The following is a 21,190-nucleotide window of genomic DNA, read 5'->3' as shown; positions in this document are numbered from 1 at the left end:
TCACTGTTAAACAGCTCCTTTCTGTGGGTTATAACAGGCAGCCATGCAGAGGTGCCGATTATTCCTTTATTGCTGAAGGGGGCCAAAGATGAATACATATGATATATATACACTATTCACATACACATTGCTTCAATCGCCGCTCATTTTGGGATTTTAAAAGCTGATGCATTAAATGATAATGGACGTCATTTGGTTTATTATTTTAATTGTAAAGCCGTCAGTAGATATAACACACTCACAATTAGTCTCCAGTTTCTATACTAATCTTTTCCCATGTCAGGTAACTGATACACACACGTCACAAAGATGTTCAGTTACACGTCTGCCCTGGCTCTTTTTACTTACATAGGCAGAAATATTATACTATTATGTATTTCTTTAGTAGGAGCCGTATTAAAGAGGGTAAGAGAGCGTTGGGGGCCGCCTGTACCGTACTGGGGTCCCTGCTGTGTAGAAATAAATAATCTAATGGTAATAAGCAAGGTTAAGTTATATTTTATGATACCATGTGACTACTTTGCACAAGTCTGCTTGTTTTTTCCAGGTTTCCCATTATGAAGGCTCATTCCCCTAAGTCTAATGCGGCAATTCTCTGATATTCTTCTTGTTATCACTGGTAATTTAATAATCTGTATTTACTCTTGCTGTAATGGAAATCACTGACTGTTATGATATTGCTAAAGAAGCAATTCCCTGATATGTATTGGAATTGTTACTTGAGCAATTCCCCAGGAATCTGATAAGGTCTACTAGTGGCAAATAAGAAGCTACTTAAAATCTAATACCGTTTTGGTTCACGGAGTCTGCTGCAAGGTAGGTTGGGCTTTGGCACACAGGACCAAGGCTGCTTTAACCATAGGGCCAACAATGCACCATTTCAGTAACCAGGAGATTAGCAAAATCAGGGAGAGGCTCAGGGAGTAAACAGAGGAAGCATAAGGAGCCCAGCAAAACCAATCTCAGGTAAGTGACTAGTGCCAGAGCCAAGCTTAAGTACCCCGCCTCAACTCAGGATACAGTCAAGCAGACTTCATATTAGTTTCTGTGTCTCAAAGTTCTGAGAGAATGAGCGGTCCCAGGCAGAGTTTGACTATTAGGCATGGTAACCTTAAAGCGATGACTGCAAGCAGGAACAGAATTGAGATTCCTACCAATGAGTTTTTGGAGAGGCTTTTTATACACAGCACCCGATCTAAGGAGGAAAAGCTGCAGTGGGAGGAACAAAGCATCCTGATACAGTAGTGAAGCAGGAGGTGTGTTTCAGACTACCTGGTGGCATTAAGCTGGACTGCAGTCACAAGTCAAAGCTGCGTCCTTATGGACAGAGGACTAGCACTGTAAATGGGGAAATTCTGGACAATGGAGCAGATTTATTGTACGCCAGTCTTAATAAAGGTTGCAACACATGTATGGCATGTCTGATTTATGAAAAAGCTCCTGCCTTTTCATAAATCGGGTCAAACTCCTCTGTGCTAGAAAGGTAATGTACACCAGCTAGGAACTGGAGTAGATTTCCTTTATAGCTTATGCCAGAAAACTAAAGTGATTTATAATGAACATGTCGGGCTGAGACGTCTCGCCCTGGGCCCACCTTGCTCCACCCACGTTCACACAGAGTGGTGAATGAGGCATTGAATAAGGTTATGGCACATATTTGGCACAAGAACGGGCCTTGCACCAAATGTGCATCACAATATCATCCCTTTATGCTAGAAAACTGTCGTAAAGGGATTTATATATTCCAACCATTGTGTATTGGAAGACTCTGGTGGGCACTGAGAAAATGGTAGTGCTCTGTAGCAGACATTGTATATATGGGAGCATGTTTTGGTGGGTACTGATATTGAGGTCCCTTTCTGGCAGACCGTGGCAGACAATTTATCATGGATCCTTGTGATGGGACAACGCCTTTAAGACCGGTCTTAATAAATAATAACCTTTGTGTTTTAGTTCTTAATAAAAGCATTTGTTGCCAGAGAGATAAGGTTGTGCTGCATAAGGCTACTTTCACACAGTCAGTATTTGCTCAGTATTTTAAAAGATTTGTCCATCTTCCATAGGGTCAGCGCACACTGAGTTTTTTGGCGGTGATTTTGACGATGAGTCCGCCTCAAAATCAGTTTCCAAAAAAACACTGACTAGAGACAGGTGAACTGATTTGTCACAAGCCCAGTTTGACCTCAATATTCCAAGTTTTTCAGTTTTTAACAAAACAAAGTAAATTAGATAGATAGGGTCCTAGGAACCCTAAAGTATTCTACACTATGTTTTCTGTCCTGCAGTATGATTATGGCCGGTGTTGTTATGTCACTGAATGGCCATATATTTTTGGCACCGTACGGCGGTGTTATTTATTACCTGTATTACAGTACAACAAGCTTATTACAATTTGTTTCATTATTGACTTTCATGTGTAAATCATATACAAGCGTCTATGTCCCCTGTACAGTCGCACAGTGCCTAGAGCTCTGAAGTATGAACCTATACAAACTGTATACGCCATTAGCAAAAATTGTACAACAGCTCCTCTGTGTGAACTAGTCCTTGGGCTTGCTGTGTTGCAATCTGCTGGGCTAATTTGCTCAAGGACTAAAGTTTGGCTACACTTCTCTGTCATCAAATTAACAAATGATCCTTGCATTTGACCTTTAGGGTGTGTTCATCCTTAGAGATTAAACAGGATAAAATTTTCCAATTTTTTTTTTTTTTTTTGGCTGGAAGCAACACATCCTCTTTCATGGAAACAATAAGTGGTTAGATTTTCACCCCATAACCAGATCAATGACTGTCTGGAGTGTTAGGATAGTATAGATGGCTGTGTACTTCACAAGGCTTTATAAAGCAGGTGCATTCATGGAGGAATTAGGAGGATGTGTGGAGCTGAATGTTCTCTGCCTGGCTGGGATTTCCACATCTGAAGCTTTTTACTCCCCACCCTGTGGTTTTTTGTTACTTCTCTGCAAGTCCATTTTTTCAAAGCCTTTATGTTTTTTTTTGTTAGAAAATCATACAGTCTGCTAAGGCTTACTTATTCTCATAAAATGAGTACTTATGACTGTGCCAGGCTGCCCTAGCATCATGGCGGGTAGTAAATGGGTAAAGAGTAATTAGATGTTGCGCGATATGATAGCTCCCTGATAGGATGGGGAGCGGCATGACACGTGTGGCGGCCATTTTCAGAACAATCAGAGGCTATAGTTATATTAAATAACATTCGATAAGAAATAGGGCACGTTCTGTTACCAGCTATTTACACAGCTCAAGTCAATGGGCAGCTATAATTCTGCCATATGGGGAAAAAATAATTCTGACATATTATAACTGAATAACGATACCTAACACTTTTTTTGGTCTTTTTCTGCCCATTTATGAAGCATTTGCGCCATTTTTCTAGATGTTATGCTACCCTCGCCACCTTTGCTTTTTATTAAAAAAAATTCACGCTGTATTTATGGCTTGCAAGGTTTTAAAAACTTGCAAATGCACTTCCATACATGGGCAGTGTAAAAAAAGCCCGTGAGGTCATAAAGTATTAAAAAGAGGCAGTTGTGCAATTTTTTTTTTTAGCAAAAAAGGGACAAAGTGCACATGGCTTATAAAGGCACATCTGTAAGAAGAAAAAGGAACATTTCCGCAACGTGGAGAATTGTTGATTATAATGTTAATAATCTGTTTTCCCTTAGACCTACCACCAGAAGAATATGTGCTGCAGGACAGGCGGAACTTTGTAATTAGCATAATTAATGCAAGATCTTTCCCCCTGTTAGTTATAAAGAAAAAATAATAATAATAATAATAATGGGGGGGGGGGGGCAGCAGCTTGTACTGCTGTTAGGACTAAGGGAAAACAGATTAATTATAATCAATGATTCCCTTACGTCCAAAAGCAGCAGAATTTGGGAATGTATCAAGTAGATCCCCTAGGGAGGGTTTCCTCGCACTAAGGGTAAGTTCACACAGAGATTTTAGGTCAGGATTTTGAAGCCGTATCCACCTCAAAATCCTGATCAAAAAGACAGTTCACATTGAAATCAATGGGAGATGCTCAGAAGTTTTTTTGGGGAGCTGTTTCTTCCGGCTCCTGGAAAAAAGAAGCGAGATGCTCATTCTTTAGGCCGTTTCGCCTCGTGATTCGGCCTGAAGACACTCCCTCCAACCGACTAGACCCATCCATTGGGCCTAATCCGGAGCGGAGTGCACAGCTGTATGCCGGTGCAGGCCTTCGCCTCAGGTTTCGGTCTAAAAAACTCAGTGTGAACTTGCCCTAAGGCAGCAGCCTCTAAACTCCGGACATCCAACCAGTAGTGTTTTACAGGGGTAAGCTGGGAAAACCAAGCAGCAGCTGCACAAATCTGCTATCATTGATGCCATGTGAGACCCTGGCCTTAGCCCCCTTGCAGATGACCGTATGACTGGTCAGTGTGCTATCCAGGTTTTTTCCGGATAGCACACTGACCTATTGATTTCTATGGGCCCATACACATGACTGTGAATGACATGGTTACATTTGCAGGCCAACAGTCAGAGCCGCAAAATCTGGAACAGATTCTATTCCTGTCCGATTTTGTAACCCTGCTTCCATGGTTCCTATTCATTGAATGAGTGGAGCTGCAGAAGCATGGCCAGTGCACGGGTGGCACATGGATGACTGCGTGCCACCCATGCTGTTTATTACAGTCGCTGGTGTGCAATCAGCTTTGGGAAGATTTAGATTTTTGCAGATTTGCTGCAGTTTTTCAGAAAGTCAGGAGTGGTTTTGACAGAAGGGAAACATAAAAGTGCTTCCTTTATACTTCTCACTTCTGCTGTGGCTCATAAAAACCACAGCAAAATCTGCAACAAAAAACGCTTCATTTCCGCAATGTGGGGTCTTATCTTTCGGCTGGATTTACCCCTACAAGGTGGGGCCTTATCCTTCAGCTGGATTATACAGCATTTCTGCAGGTATACTTGACATGCTGTCATTTGCAAAATGCAGGCTTTTTTGAAAACAGCTTTTGTGGTGCAGATTTTTTTTTGCATTGTATGGATGGGATTAGCCAGAATCCCATCCACTTTGCAGGTACTGTAAAATGCAACGTTTTCTGCAACAGCGTTTCCGATGCAGCCAATATGCTGCATTTTTGCAACTTGGTGCCCCAGCCTAAATTAGGCTGTCCATCTGTTATGGATTTTGCGGACTCCGTAACAGAATCTGTATTTTTTACGTATGGATTTCAAGGAGGACTTGCTGAAGATTTCACAGTATGCATTGCAAAAAATGAAATCGGCTGTGAAAACATGCAATAAAAATTGACTTGCTATGGTTTTAAAATATGCAAGCCATGTTGATTTCCGTGCAAATTATGGATAGATTAGGTTGCACCGTATGGATTTGTTAAAATTTATTGTAATAAGCTGCAAATTTTCTGCCCGCAAACTTGGATGGAAAACCAATAGAATATCAGCCAAGTGTGAACATACCCCTAGGGATTCCTATATGGCTCCATACAGCATTTTATATACAAGGGCGATGGATATCTTTCTTTACCACCATGTTGAGATGAATCTAAAAGGAATTAATACATGACATATTCTTCAAGCATGTATGGCCGGTTAAGGATCTCATTTGCTCTTGATCATTATCAGGCTCTACAAGCATGGGCGGTCTAAAATCATGTGTGGCCCACATACTTGGTAAAGGGGTCTGCATATTAATGTGGTCAGAATGTAGTTATCACAATCATCTCTGTACATAAAATATAACATATGAATCGCATTTCACTTTGTATAAGTTAATGGCTTTTAGATTTTACAGTGTCTTTAGCTCCGTCAGTGCGAACAGCGCCCCAGACAGGATTTCTGATCACAGATGGTCTTCATTATTACACTTTATTGCAACGAATTAAGAAATTTGTAACAGCTATATTCAGGTATATTTAGCAATAGGGAATAACTGTGACTCCGCAAGTACTAAACTCTTGTGTAAATCTTGAAACAAGGCCTTGTCTGCGTTCCCTAGTCACCATGGGTAAGATTTACCCAGAAGCTCATGAAGGGTCTGCATCTGCCAGGGTGTGTTAAGGTGAAACGGACGTGAGTCTCACAGCACAAATACAGAAGGAATTTGGCAGGGTAAGCAGTCTGCACATTAAAGCTGCCCAAAGACCTTCTCAGCTGAACTTGTGCCAACCTCACTATTATCTGCGAACAAAGCGGGCACCATGGTGACACCAGAACCCATTACATATATGCATTTTTAGCCCCACCTCAGCACAGGACGCCTGGCACCTCTAACCCTTCCATCCACCCCCTCTATTGAGTTCAGAGATTTGCAGCTGCCATGTGCACCAATTGAACTCAATAGCACAATGCCATAATATTACCTTATTGTTCTCTATACCCAGTCTTTAGGAACAGAATACTACATTCATCCATCTGGGATAAGTGGCTGTATTGTGAGAAGAAGGTGCCTACCCTATACACATTACTGTTTACCCCTTTTTGGCTCAAAAATGAAAAAAAAATCTGAATACTAGATTGCATAGGCTTTTATGCAAAATTATAAGCCATTTCTGGCACTGAAACATTGTAAAACATCTATGCCCACTACAGCTTATGCTGACACTTCAATTGGCTGCCAGATTTAATATGAGGTGGTATTTAAAGTTTGGTGTTTTTTCGGGCAAATAAATCTTGATGGCTTATATATAAGATAAATCACCCATGTCAGATCAGTTTAGGAACCAACAACCAGGACCCCCGCCTATCACCTGTTCTCACCACTATACATCCCTTATACAAACAAGTGGCAACCGAGCGGCAGCAACTCTGCTCAGCCACTACACAGAGCACAAGAGTTAGGTCCGATTCACATCTGTGTTCAGGCCATTCCGTTCCCCTATCCACATGAAATATAAGAAGAGAAAAGTCCTATAAGCAGCACTTTTCTCTCTGCATTTTGTGTGCAGAAACCACACAGACCCCATTACAGTCTATGGGGTCTGCAGGTTTCGCTTTTTTTATGCAGATAGGTTTCCCTTTGGGGGGTCCCCAAGTGGACTACCCGAATGGAAACCCGAATGCAGATGTGAATCGGGCCTTATCTGCCTCCAGTTCTTCTCCATATAGCGAATCCTGATCCCAAGGACAGGACATTAAGGCTCCGTTCCCACGGAGTAATGCGCCACTCATTTAGACACGTAAACACGTGTCAGAGTGAGGCGCTTCAAAAAAGATCCCATTGACTTCAATGGGTGCCGGCTTACGCGCGATACACATTGAAATCAGTGGGTTATAAAGCCTCCCATTGATTTCAATGTGTAGCGCGCGTAAGCTGGCAACCATTGAAATTAATGGGATCTTTTTTGAAGAGCCTCGCTCTGACACGTGTTTACATGTTGATGTGTCTAAATGAGCGGCGCGTTACTCCGTGGGAACGGGGCCTAACATTGGTTGCCTAGAAAACCCCTTTAAGCTAAGGGGCTGAAACCAAAAAGCACTGTGAGTAAAAATATGTCAGAAACGCAAAGTGGTTTTTCCCACCGCACTTTTCATAGAAAGTCCACAGAGGAAAACTTTCTGATTCAATTATATCTATATGAAAAAACACCAGTGTCTCTGTAGGTACAATTGACATGCTGCAAAACTAAAAAAAAAACTATGTGGCTAAGGACTCGTGTAACAAATCACAGTAAAAAAAAAGCTGCAGAAAAATAATGCAGTGGGTTTTTTCAGCAGCATTTTTTCATTGAGTTATTGCTATATTTCGCTCTACTTTTTTCTTCCCCCATTCATAGTAGTAAAACAATTTTGCAGCTAAAATTACCATGCTGTCAGAAATGCAGCTCATGTGTGGATGAGATTAACTATAACTTAGTTCACTTTACTGGGACCATAAAATGCAGCGTTTTGTTTCCGCAGCAGCTAAAAATACAGTGATATTGGTGTCATTTTTGAATTTTTGATTTGGCTTCTCAGAAACTTAAAGGGGAGAGTATAAGTAGGCATTATTCTTTGCTATGCTTATTAGAGATGAGCGAGTAGGTATTCGATCGAATATTACGGTATTCGAAATATTCGTACTCGATAGAATACTACTAGCTATTCGCAGTAAATATTCGATTCAGAACCAGCGTTGATTGCCGAATGCTATAGCATTTGGCAAATCAATGCTGGTTCTGCAGCAGGCTCGTCCTTGCTAGTTGGGAGAGCTGGCAGCTTGCATTCCTATGAGAAAAAGTTAGCTCCCTCGTAACAGCAAGCTGCCAGCTCTCCCAACTAGCAAGGACAAGCCTGCTGCAGAACCAGCGTTGATTTGCCACAGGCTCGTGTTTGCTAGTCAGGAGAGCTGGCAGCTTGCTGTTACGAGGGAGCTTACTTTTTATCAGCTCAACTGCAAGCGCTGTGCAGTTAAAGCGCACAGACCCCATAGACTATAGTGGAGTCCATGCGCTTTAACTGTACAGCGCTCCTCATAATCACTCTCCTCCTGCTACTCGTGGACTTGGTGACTCTCCTTTAGTCGCTTAGCGGTTTCCCCTGAAACAAGCATTTTTTCCCATAGACTATAATGGCATTCGATATTCGATCGAGTAGTCGCATATTGAGGCTAACAAATATCAAATCTCGAATATTTCACTATTCGCTCATCTCTAATGTTTATCCAAATACCCAAGTGTCAAGGTAAAGTGGCTATTTGGTTCCCCCAATGACAAAAGATGCCCTGCCAGATGCCATGGCTACACCCTTGAACCAGTTTATCTTGTGGTAAGAAAAAAAGATTACATATACTTTCTTTGCAGGAATACAATATACTTCTCATGCTATTCCTGCAGAGAAATTCCAGAATTATAGCTCATCTTAGCCGTTTATTGTATCAGTAGATAATCGTATTCATATTGCATTTTATGTTTTCATAGATTCTACAACAAAATATGGGTAGAAGCTCAACAAGACCTGAACCTGCTGCTCCAGCAGGAGATGCCAGAGGCGCCTCCAAAACCAGAGAAAGATCGAATGGTAGTTGCCCAGCAGCTCGGAATCCTTTATGTCCGATATCTACAGATCTTCCGCAATCTGGAGTTATCCTATGATCAGATAACACATCCTCAAAAAAGAAGGGTGATCAGACTAGTCCTCGATGGAGTCATGGGGCGGATACTAGAGCTAAAGGATGAACTTGTGGAGCTGGAGATCTCAGAGTTTCACTACTTTGATGACATCTTGCAAGATCTGAAACTGGGACCTGTGAGTATTAGGAAACGTAACAAGACGCTCTGTCATTGAGGTTACACAGAGGTGAAAGTGGTCTTACCATAACTTTTTACTACTTTGGACCCTAACCAAGTTTCTTTATTGCTATACATCTGTTTAGTTTACAGCCACTGTTCAGTAATCCAGAAATCTGGAAACATAAATATGAGTAGATACCCAGTACAGAGCATTACTAATACTTTCCTAAACTGTATATTCCCGGTACATTATCATAAAGCCATGCCTTTCATACCTCATCCAGTTAACAGTTTATTTAGGTAAGCCTAAACATATGTTGTAATAAATCCACAGGGATAATTAATAGAAGGGGCAACTGTGCTGAACCTTATGTGACTAAACAGTTTATGTCGATTGACATAATATATTTTCGCTCCTGCCATATGTTTTCAATATGTTTTCCCTTGATCTATGCTTAATAAATCTATTATGCAAAACTTTAGAGACCTAAACGTTATCTAGACCTAAACCAGCTTACAAAAATTCAATCTTGTCTATTGCCTAAATGGCAAATTTGCATTAATGTATAACTTCCAAACCTAATCAAATGGGAAACTTGGAGTTCCCTATTGTTTAGTAAGCAGCAAGCAGAACAGACACCGCAGCCAGAAGTTAGCATTCATGACTGTCTACCATGCTGATGTTACTCTTTACTCACACTTCTGTACCCCCAGCTTAAAATGTTAGATGATTGGTTCCCAGTATTAAAGCATATATTTAGTTTAAGTCCCTTCGCTGCCAATGAATTGAAGGGGTTTTAGGAGCTAAAAATATTGATGACCCATTCTTACAATACCTCATCAATATGAGATCAAAATTGCAAAAACAGTGACATGTAACATAAAGGACGTGACATATCAACATATCCCAGAGCAAACAGAAGGTACTCTAAGGCACAAATACGTGAGTGTCCAATCCTGGACCAAGGGAAAAGGTGACATAAGGCAGATGACTGGGGCAGTGTTCACAAGTTCGCACTGGGATAACTAAGCGTCCCAAAAGTTTGGCACCGATGAAAGGGGCAAAAACATGGTGGCTATTTACAACCGCAGGAGTTCAGGGAGAGACTCCAGGGGGCCACCTTGGAGGGCACAAACATAAAAGGATCACTCCAGGGCACAAACTTGATCTACCCAGTCAGGTGTAGACTGGGGGGGGTGTCACAAAACTTACTGGTGGAACCCTCCTCACTTCTCAGCCTCGGCAGATGGTGGTCCTGGTGTCTTGGGAGGTGAGGCTGGAGTGAATTATGACGTTGCAGGCTCCATCAAACTAGACAGCAGTTGCAGCTCCAGGGCTTTCTTTTTTTCCATGTCCGATAGAAGGTGGTAACAGTGGCCGGGTTCATGCTGCACTTGTTGCTAGGTGGTTCCACTTCTCTGTGTAGTTGTTGGTCTCGCAGAGTGACCTCCAACAAAGATGTAGTCACCCCCTGAGATGATGATAGGGCTCAGGACAGCAGGCGGTGACCTAGCAGGGTGTGGCGGTGATGCAGGTGGCGCGGGTGCAGCCTCGGATGAAAGTGGACTGTAGGCCAGGCCTGCGGCTGTTGGGTGAGTGTAGCAGAGTCCTCCAAGACCTCTTGGGATGGTGGTGACATCAGCTGCTGAGAATCCCTTAGGGAAAACTTTTAGGGTGAACTCAACTCTCTCACCTGGGTGCAAATTATACAGATGTTGTGTTTTCACCGACCTCCGGTTGATTAACACATTGAGGTGCTCAGAATTCTCCCCGATGAACCCACTACCATTGTAATGATCAAAGTCCATAACTGTACCTCTCCTGCGGTCAGGCACCTGGCTCTCTACAGGTGGTTCTCGACCAGCCCGTCTATGGGCTTACGCTTTCTCTTCCTCCACTTTTAGCTGTTGGTGCCCAGCAAGTGTGGTAGGCCTTCGAGCGTGGACGACAGGTGGCGGGAGAGCAGCAGGTGTAACAGGGGCTCCAGTTGGAGTCCCGAGGATAGCCAGCACCGCAGTTACAGGAATTTCTTCCAGCACCTCCTCAGCTTCCATCTCTTTTCCCCAGGTCTAAGCATCAGTCTTGGTTGATACCGGGGATCAGTGGGGGACGTGACATCTTGCAGCAAGATACAGTGGCTCTGCTTGCAGACAGAACAGTTGTTTAACTGGCGCAGCACTCTCTGGAATTTTCCAGACACAAAACTATTGATAAATGCTGGGGCCAGTGCTAACTATGCATAGGACAAGTCTCTTTTGAAATCACCCAAGATGGCGGCACTCAGGAGGCTCTGCTGACATTCTCTAGGAGGGGCGGTCCTGCGGACATCAGAAGCTGCTGATTGGCCTTGCTTGAATAGATGGGAGGAGCTTGGCTGATGCGGTGCAGACATAGACCTTTCCCACCTGAGCGCTGGTTTGGCAGGCTGGTAGTTAACCCCTGCAGAGCTGTAGAATTTTTGAATGTTGCAGCTCTGTCTGAGGCTGGCTTTAACCCCTTGCGGGCTGAGCTTATGTGCACCGGTGATGTCGCAGTAACGGTATACAGTCCGGTGATGGCTGACAGTCTTCTGGCTTGTAATAAGTGGCACAAAACTTGGCAAAATTGCTACACACCACAGTCTTTGCAAATAGTCCAGGCAAGCTAGCGACAGGTAGTTCAGGCACAAATACAGAGTTCACAGTATAAATCCACAGGGAAAGTTCTCTCGCACAGCTAGTAAAGGTTTCTGCTCACAAGATGTAGATGATATTTTTCTAGGATCTTTTCCACTGTAGTCTGTGATGTTGAAAAACATGAGGTCTTTATCCTGTCAACTACGCCAAAAATGATGTGCCACACAACCCAGATGGAGAAGACCGGAGGATGTAGTTGCAGATGCTGTGCCACCTGAAAGGCCGAGCACACTCCAGCTGTCACTCCAGACTCTTTACTCCTGGGCCAGATAACCCAGGGGGTCCTGCAGCACTACCAGATGGTGGTGGTAGTAGTTTCCCCTGTGTCACTTCCAGTTGGAGAGGGGGGCCTCTCCTCTCTGTGCCGGTATGGTGTTGGTTGGAAGAGCCCTGATGGTTAGACAGGCACAATTAACCAGTCCAAAGGTGCAGTAAACCAGATAATAGTTTATCTGAGCAACTGGAACAAAGGAAACAGCAGCTTGCAGATGGGGGTAGTAGTCCACTGTCCAATCCCTAAGCCTAGGTTATAGGAGGGTGTTCAGGGATGTTACAGTCTCTGATATACAGTCCAACACCACTACCGACCTCCAGTTGACGAACACATTGAGGTGCTCAGAATTCTCTGTGATGAGCCCACAGCCATTGTAATAGTCAAAGTCCATGACTGTACTTCTCATCTGGCCAGGCACCTGGCCCTCTACAGGTGGTTCTTGACCAGCCCGTCTACAGGAATACTTCTTCTCTTCCTCCACTTTTAGCTGTTGGTGCCCAGAAAGTGTGGTAGGCCTTAGGGCGTGGACGACAAGTGGCGGGAGAGCAGCAGGTTTAACAAGGGCTCCAGCTGGCGTCCCGAGGATAGCCAGCACTGTCATTACAGGAATTTCTTCCAGAATCTCCTCAGCTTCCATCTCTTTTCCCCAGGTCCAAATATCAGGATCTTGGTTGATACCGTAAACCAGTGAGGGATATGACATCTTGCAGCAGGATACAGGCAGGATACTTGCAAACAGTACAGTTGCTTAACTGGCGCAGCACTCTCTGGAATTTTCTAGACACAGAACTATTGATAAATGCTGGGGCCAGTGCTAACTATGCATAGGACATGTCTCTTTTGGACTCACCCAAGATGGCAGCGCCCTTGGAGAGGGGACCTCTCCTCTCTGAGCCGGTGTGGTGTTGTTCGGAAAGGCCCTAATGGTTAAGCAGGAATGACTAACCAGATCAGAGGTGCAGTAAACCAGATAATAGTTTATCTCAGCAACTGGAACAAAGGAAGGGCAGCTTGCCGATGGGGGTAGTAGTCCACTGTCCAATCCCTTACAGAAGGGTGTCCAGGGATGTTACAGTGTCTGTTATACACTCCAACACTTCTCTTTCATAGAGACTAGTAATCCTTGGGATAGAGAGCCTTAGGTTTCCACATCATTCAAGGAAGGAATTTTCACGTTCTGATTAGAATTAGCACATGGATATATCGGTATTTAGCAGAATATTATTGTAGTCTCTACTCTTTTAATTGCACAGTTTTAGACACCAGAGATGGGGGGAGGTTTTGGATTTTGATCCATTTTCATTTCCATTTGTTAAACAGACTAAGTGAAATGTGGGAATTAAAAAGTACCTGGATACACACAAAGGAATAATAAAATGAATGAAGACTGAAATTTTTCCAGACTGGGTTGGAAAAATTGTTATAATCTCATGCCAACAATGTCTGTGTCTCGGTGTTAATGTTTTCAACAGGTTTAGTACAGTATGGTGCTGCTATAAAATAGTAACAGTGTACTGCTGGAATCACACAGTATAACATCCCCATAGTATTACAATGCTGCAGGGTTATATTAGTAGACCGCCAGCAATATTTCAGTACAATCATCATAAGATATTAAGTTATAATATTATAAGAATTGTATAGTAATAGACTAACAATAATGTTAAAGTTTTATTTTATATTGTACAGTTATTCCTAGAAATATGTTAATCCTTTAGAAGATTTTAAGGATTTTAAATCAATGGCCTATCCTTAAAGGGGTATATTTCCCTTTAGAAAGTAATAGCAAATCACCACGTCGCGGTTCTTCCCGCAGCGCATTGAACAGAAAGTTCATGGAGTTTTCCCGCCATGGACTTTCTGCTACCATTATATCTACCGGAAAGCTGCTGGCATTTCCGTAGATATAATTGCATGCTGCGGTTTCTAAAACTGCGTCGGTTTTGGAAATCACAGCGTGTCTGCGCTGTGGTTTTCCTACAAAGTGGGCATTGGATTCGCTAGAATCCCATCCACTTTGCAGTCACTGTATAACGCTGCAATTCTTTCTGCAGCGTTTCCACCGTGTGCAAGTCGCGGTGTTTCCGGCCCGTGGCCTAATGCTCCATGTTGCGGAAACACAGCTTTTTTTGTTGTAGATTTTGTTACGTTTTTTTGAGCCAAAGCCATCCATGTCTCCAAAGGAATGGGAAGTAAAAAAGAATCTCTTAGGCTAAGTTCACATGGGGTTTACTGGTCAGGATTTTGAGGCTGTATTCACCTCAAAATCCTGACCAAAAAGACGGCTCCCACTGAAATAAATAAATGGGCGCGTTCAGGTGTTTTCTTTCTGGGAGCCAGCTTGTTCCGTCTCCCACAATAAGACGCGAGATGTTCATTCTTCAGGCCATTTCACCTCGCGATTCGGCCTGAAGGCACTCCCTCCTCCGGACTAAGCCCATTCACTGGGCCAAATCCGGAGCAGAGCGCGTGACTGGATGAAGTGCATCGGCATTCAGTCGCGGCTACCCATTTTTTGGATTGGAACCTTCTGCTCAATCCACTCCTGGCAAACGCAACAAAATCTGCAACGAAAAAAGCTGCTTTTCCACAACGTGGGGCCTCAGCTCCTGCACCACGGTATACCACTTGTCTATATGATCTGTCTGCCTCTGGCCGCTCCATTTTTATTTAACACTTAATAAGTTTACCTTATTTTCCAGGAAAGTTTGGAAATTCCAATTCCAAGATACTTCATCAAAGAAAAAATGAAAGTTTTGAAAGATCGTGAACGAATATTATCACAAATACTGGAGCGCAGTGGAGCCAAGGACACGGAAGTGGTAAGTTTGTGTGAAGATATGGGGTCTATTATATATTTACAGACATTACTGGAACCAATAAAAATGATCGTATTCAAAGGAATAGTCTGATGTATCCCAAAGACCCTGTTGTGATGCAGGAGATCAGTGTTTGTCCACTAAATCACCAAGTTGTTCCATAGATTTCCATTCTGGCACACAAGAGTACACCTCAGAGGCTGGAGACTTCATAAATCAGGTGTGCCTTGTGTCTGTTGGGCCCTTTAAGACTGTTGTACAAAATGCCAATTTTCATAAATTTGCCCCAATGTGTTAACCTAACCTAAAGATATTAGTTCATTGGCAGCACGTCACCTGCATCCATGTCGCTGAATGGGAGAAACTATCGCAGTAGCTTTTGGTCCTCCCCCATTTACTTGGCATCAGCCAAAAATCCAATGTGTTTCTCGAAGATCAGACCTCAGCCTGGTTATGGATCTTTAGGAAATTCTTTCCCAATGACACACGCACATCTGTCCATCCTTACCTTTCCATAAATGTATGTGTCCACCTTTTCTCTTGCTGCAACACATATAACATAACCAACACCTGATAGAGTTACTCGAAATCATGTTTTTTTCAAAGCTGGTCATCTCATGTCACTCAGAGCAGGATCCGGCAGCTAGTGTCCGATGCTAATGTTCGCGCAAGATTTTAGCATCGGACACTAGCTGCATCCATTACAATTTGCATTACCTTAAATGGGACACCATGTAGTATCCTTTAGTGTCCGTGGGTTTCCTTAAGTGTCCGTTTACAAAGATGTCCGATTTTTCAAGCGGAAGAGCTAAATCCTAGATGTAGGATTTAGCTGTCTGCTTGAAAAATCGGACATCTTTGTGAATGGACACTTAAGGACACCCACGGACACTAAAGCACACTATATGATGTCCCATTTAAAGTAATGCAAATTGCAAACAGACACAGCTAGTGTCCGATGCTAAAATCTTCCGTGGACATTAGCGTCGGACACTAGCTGTCGGACACCGACACTAGTGTGAACCCAGCTTAAGCAATGTATCTTTAACTGTATCTAGGGTTTCGCTAACCCATATGAAAGCCCTCCTATGGTGACCTGCTCCTAAGATTATTGCCTTATATTAATCCTCATTGCTAATTGTTGTACAATATCCTGTTTTCTTAAGGCAGGGTAAGAGCTAAATTTGAAGAAACACAAACATTCAGATCAGCAGTTTCATGTAGCCATAATAGTTTTCTTGATTTTATCCAGTACAAATATAATCTTTGATAGAGATAAGTTAGTGCTATATTCAGCTATCTTCAGCCACCAGGCACGGCTTGTCTGAGCCATCTTTCAAAGTTAAAGGCCGGATTAAGCAGGCGTGAGAGAGATGCGTGGGATTCCCATTCAACGCTCACAGGTACAAAGTGTTCCAGAAAGACATGAGAAACAACTGCAGCCTACATTGTCCTCTACACTATCAATTCATTATTCCTAACAGTAGGTATTGCAACCAACCCCTAATACATAAATGGGATTTCCTGGATGTGCTGGAATAGAAAAGTGACCCCATTGCAATATATTGTAGTAATAAATCAAAAGCTAATATGAGACATTATTAGGTCAATAAGAGTGCAATTCATAGCCAATTGAAGCAGGCAAATCCATAGGACCTCTTTGTGAATCAATTTATGAATTTTAGACCCTATTGTAAATTTAGAAATTGACTTCCCTCCTCTAGACTGAGGTGGACATAGACATTAAATTAATATCAGCCAAACCTGCTGACCGACTATATGATGTGTATGGGATTGTCCCAACTCTCTCCAATAGACAATGATAAGAGGAAAATAGATTGAGCATGTTGACTTTTCCATGCCCAATCCTTTTGCCAACAAGGAAAATAAGCTGCCACCCAAGGTATCTGGTACACAAACTAGAGCTGGGAGGAATAGCGGTCAGCTGAAGTAGCATTTGTCCAACAGCTATTAAAAGTGGATAGCCGCTAATTGACAACTTGATATGCCCATTTCTAGTAATGGCTGCTGGTGAAGTTGTCAAGTTGGTGAATCAATGTACTCATCTCTAGTATGCCAAACTTTAAAGGGGTTTCCAGGCTGGCAGAAAATTTTGATGCTGATGACCTATCAGTGGTGTCTGGACGCAGATCTGAGTTGAACACAAATGCGGCTGAAGCAAGGAGCTGACACAGGTCAGCTCCTTGCTTCGCCGCTGAACGCCGCCTACTGGCTTGTAGACGCGATGTGATGACATCACATCGCGTCTTCAACTGTGCGCCAGTGAGAGAGAGAGACATGCAGAGTGCAGCGGGGGAACGAAGGAGAAGGTAAGTGTAATGTGGAGGTGGAACGTGAAAGTGGGGGCAGATGAAGGAGAGGACGGCATGACACTGGGGGCAGATGAAGGAGAGGACGGCATGACACTGGGGGCAGAGATGTGGGGCATGAATCTGGGGGCAGAGATGTGGGGACATGAATCTGGGGGAAGAGATGGGGGGCATGAATCTGGGGGCAGAGATGGAGGGACATGAATCTGGGGGCAGAGATGGAGGGGACATGAATCTGGGAGCAGAGATGGAGGGACATGGATCTGGGGGCAGAGATGGAGGGGACATGAATCTGGGGGCAGAGATGGAGGGGACATGAATCTGGGGGCAGAGATGGAGGGACATGGATCTGGGGGCAGAGATGGAGGGACATGAATCTGGGGGCAGAGATGGAGGGGACATGGATCTGGGGGCAGAGATGGAGGGGACATGAATCTGGGGGCAGAGATGGAGGGGACATGGATCTGGGGGCAGAGATGCGGGGACATGAATCTGGGGACAGAGATGGAGGGACATGAATCTGGGGGCAGAGATGTGGAGACATGAATCTGGGGCAGAGATGGAGGGGACATGAATCTGGTTTCATAAGGTTTAATAAGAGAAGAAAAAACACAGAAAAAAAAATGCAGCTGCGGTTCACTATATGGTGCCTTAGCCTAATACTCCATCTTCCAGAATAGTAGTACAGATAAAAAATAATAGTGGTATTTCTCATGGAAGCCAATCGAATGCTCTGCATAAGCATTACATGGACTCTGTCTGCCATAGGTAGAATCAGCTCAGATAACACAAGGTCCATATGCTATAAAGAACATCTTTATGTTGTCAGAAATCTAGAAAAAATTGATAGATTAACTTAATTTTCTATTGAGCCTGGAGAACAAAGACACCCTTTACCTTAACCACAGGAGTTTGGAGTTGTGACCCCCCCCCCCCTACAGATTTATTAAATTCATCATGTATATATTCTGCGGTATGGGTGCAGTTAAGTGCATATCCAAAATTCCATATTAATTGGCGTCATCTGGATGGGAGGCTGCAGTTTATATTAACACAGTATAGACAAGAAGCCAAACAATAACAGCAATAGTCCATACCATGCCAGAAACAAATGCGGTTGTAGAAAGCTGCTATTCCACCCTATGAACCATAAATATCCATGGTTAATAGCTCATACAAATGGGGATGTCATAAAATGTGCAATCCTTACTATAAATCATTAGACTCCTATATAAACAGCAGAGGCTTAAGATTCAGAACAGAGAATAGAGAGGGTGATGTGGCTCAAGCAGAGATGTACTCCAAAATAGATGTTAAACTTTACGAGAAGGTCACAGAAGACCATAGAAGGTTGTGACCCGACTGTAAGAATGTCACAGTGTTTTACTTCACTGAAATACTTGCCCCATTTTTAACAGAACTGTGTAAGGCTCTGTTCACATCTCCATTGTCATTTCTTTTTTGCTATTTTGTCATAAAAGTGGAAAGCTGGATGTGTCATGTGGTAGACACCAATGGCGCCCTTTGGATGCCATTGATTTATAATGGGGTCTGTCATGGTATCAGTTATTTTACAGGCAGTAATAGGGTTGCACTATAATAGAATTGGTAACACACGTGGCCAGAGCCTAAAGCCGGCCATTCACATGAGATGGCTATCACCTGCCCCTCCTATATACCGTATATGCATACCGGCACTGCCCGGCCAAGCAGTGCATATGTACTGAACAGGAGAGTATACAATGATATATACATTCTCTATTTCATTCAGCTCCCTCTCCATTTTTTTCTTGCAATCCTGGGGATGTTTTTCTAAGAAACAGATGGCCATTGATCAACAGTGTTATAAGAACTGAATTCAGCAACAAATGTATTAAACATGTGACATAATACATTTAATGCAACAAAACACTATAGACAGGGGATCAATAAGTAACCATGGGGCCCCATAGCCATCTTGCCATCTTAAGAAGTAAGTTGTAAACTTGATAAATGTGTGATTATTGTGGGCTTTTTGACACAAAGGGTTAACACACATAATCTGATTTTACAGTTCAGCTAATACAGTGATGTCGTAGTACAAGGTTTATGCACACGAGGATATCATAGTACCAGGATAGTGCACACAGTGATGTCACCGTATAGAAATAATGCACACAATGATGTCATGTTACAGGAATAATTCACAGTGATGTCACAATACAGGAATAATGCACACAATGATGTCCCAGTACAGAGATAATATATACAGTGATGTCACATTACTCACATAATGCATGCCGTGATGTCACAATGCAGACATAATTCACACAATGATGTCACAGTACAGGGATAATAGACAAAGTGATGTCGCAGTACAGAAATAATGCACACAGTGATGTCACAGTACAGGGATAATACACACAGTGATGTCACAGTACAGAGATAATACACACAGTGATGTCACAGTACAGGGATAATACACACAGTGATGTCACAGTACAGGGATAATACACACAGTGATGTCACAGTACAGGGATAATACACACAGTGATGTCACAGTACAGAGATAATATACACAGTGATGTCACAGTACGGGGATAATACACACAGTGATGTCACAGTACAGGGATAATACACACGGTGATGTCACAGTACAGGGATAATATACACAGTGATGTCACAGTACAGGGGTAATACACACAGTGATGTCACAGTACAGGGATAATACACACAGTGATGTCACAGTACAGGGGTAATACACACAGTGATGTCACAGTACAGCGATAATATACACAGTGATGTCACAGTACAGAGATAATACACACAGTGATGTCACAGTACAGGGATAATACACACAGTGATGTCACAGTACAGGGGTAATACACACAGTGATGTCACAGTACAGGGATAATAGACAAAGTGATGTCGCAGTACAGAAATAATGCACACAGTGATGTCACAGTACAGGGATAATACACACAGTGATGTCACAGTACAGAGATAATACACACAGTGATGTCACAGTACAGGGATAATACACACAGTGATGTCACAGTACAGGGATAATACACACAGTGATGTCACAGTACAGGGATAATACACACAGTGATGTCACAGTACAGGGGTAATACACACAGTGATGTCACAGTACAGGGATAATAGACAAAGTGATGTCGCAGTACAGAAATAATGCACACAGTGATGTCACAGTACAGGGATAATACACACAGTGATGTCACAGTACAGGGATAATACACACAGTGATGTCACAGTACAGGGATAATACACACAGTGATGTCACAGTACAGGGATAATACACACAGTGATGTCACAGTAGAGAAATAACAGAACTAATGCAGATATCATCCTTCTTCATTCCTCTTCCTGGCTGACGTACATGCCTGTAATTTGCCTTAAAGTTGAGGCATGTCTTTATTTTTTGATATTTGACACGTTTTGACATTTTTTACCCGATCACCTTACTTTGGACAATTTCCAAAACTGATGTTATAAGTATATACAATGTCGTAAATGCAGTAATTTAAAGCACACCATATATTCTATCTTTTGCTGAAACTTGCACTAGAATTTTGTTCTATATTGTGTATATGTTTCATATTTTGCTAAGTAAATCTCTTCTATAGTTCAAGGAAATCTTTAAAAAAAACACTGCTTTCTAAAATAGCCCAGAGATCACAGTGGTCGATGCTGCAATCTATACATCCCCATACACTGTATGGGCAAAGTGATATGTTTCAGCAATGTTAAAACCATTAACCAGACACACACTTAGTATGCATGCAGCTATAGAGCGGATTTCCTCCATAAGACTAACCCCATTATTTACACTAGTCTTAGATATCTGACATCGGAGAACTCTAGAGGCCTATTAAT

At 42.7% G+C, this 21,190-nt stretch overlaps 1 protein-coding gene across 1 annotated transcript in view; it reads left to right on the top strand.

The window, feature by feature from the left end:
- Positions 1 to 5,642: 5,642 nt before the first annotated feature.
- DRC11 (dynein regulatory complex subunit 11) overlaps positions 5,643 to 21,190 on the top strand; it is a 105,238-nt gene continuing 89,690 nt past the window's right edge. Inside the window, exons 1-4 of the mRNA XM_075285452.1 lie at positions 5,643 to 5,679; positions 5,792 to 5,915; positions 8,904 to 9,231; positions 14,868 to 14,987. Of these exons, the coding sequence (XP_075141553.1) occupies positions 5,643 to 5,679; positions 5,792 to 5,915; positions 8,904 to 9,231; positions 14,868 to 14,987 (609 nt within the window). The remainder of the gene's footprint in view (positions 5,680 to 5,791; positions 5,916 to 8,903; positions 9,232 to 14,867; positions 14,988 to 21,190) is intronic.

The sequence above is a fragment of the Leptodactylus fuscus genome, chromosome 8, assembly GCF_031893055.1.
Source record: "Leptodactylus fuscus isolate aLepFus1 chromosome 8, aLepFus1.hap2, whole genome shotgun sequence".
In the NCBI taxonomy this organism is placed as follows: Eukaryota; Metazoa; Chordata; class Amphibia; order Anura; family Leptodactylidae; genus Leptodactylus; species Leptodactylus fuscus.
Note: the sequence above shows the minus strand (reverse complement) of the source record. Positions and strands in the feature narration are given on the sequence as shown.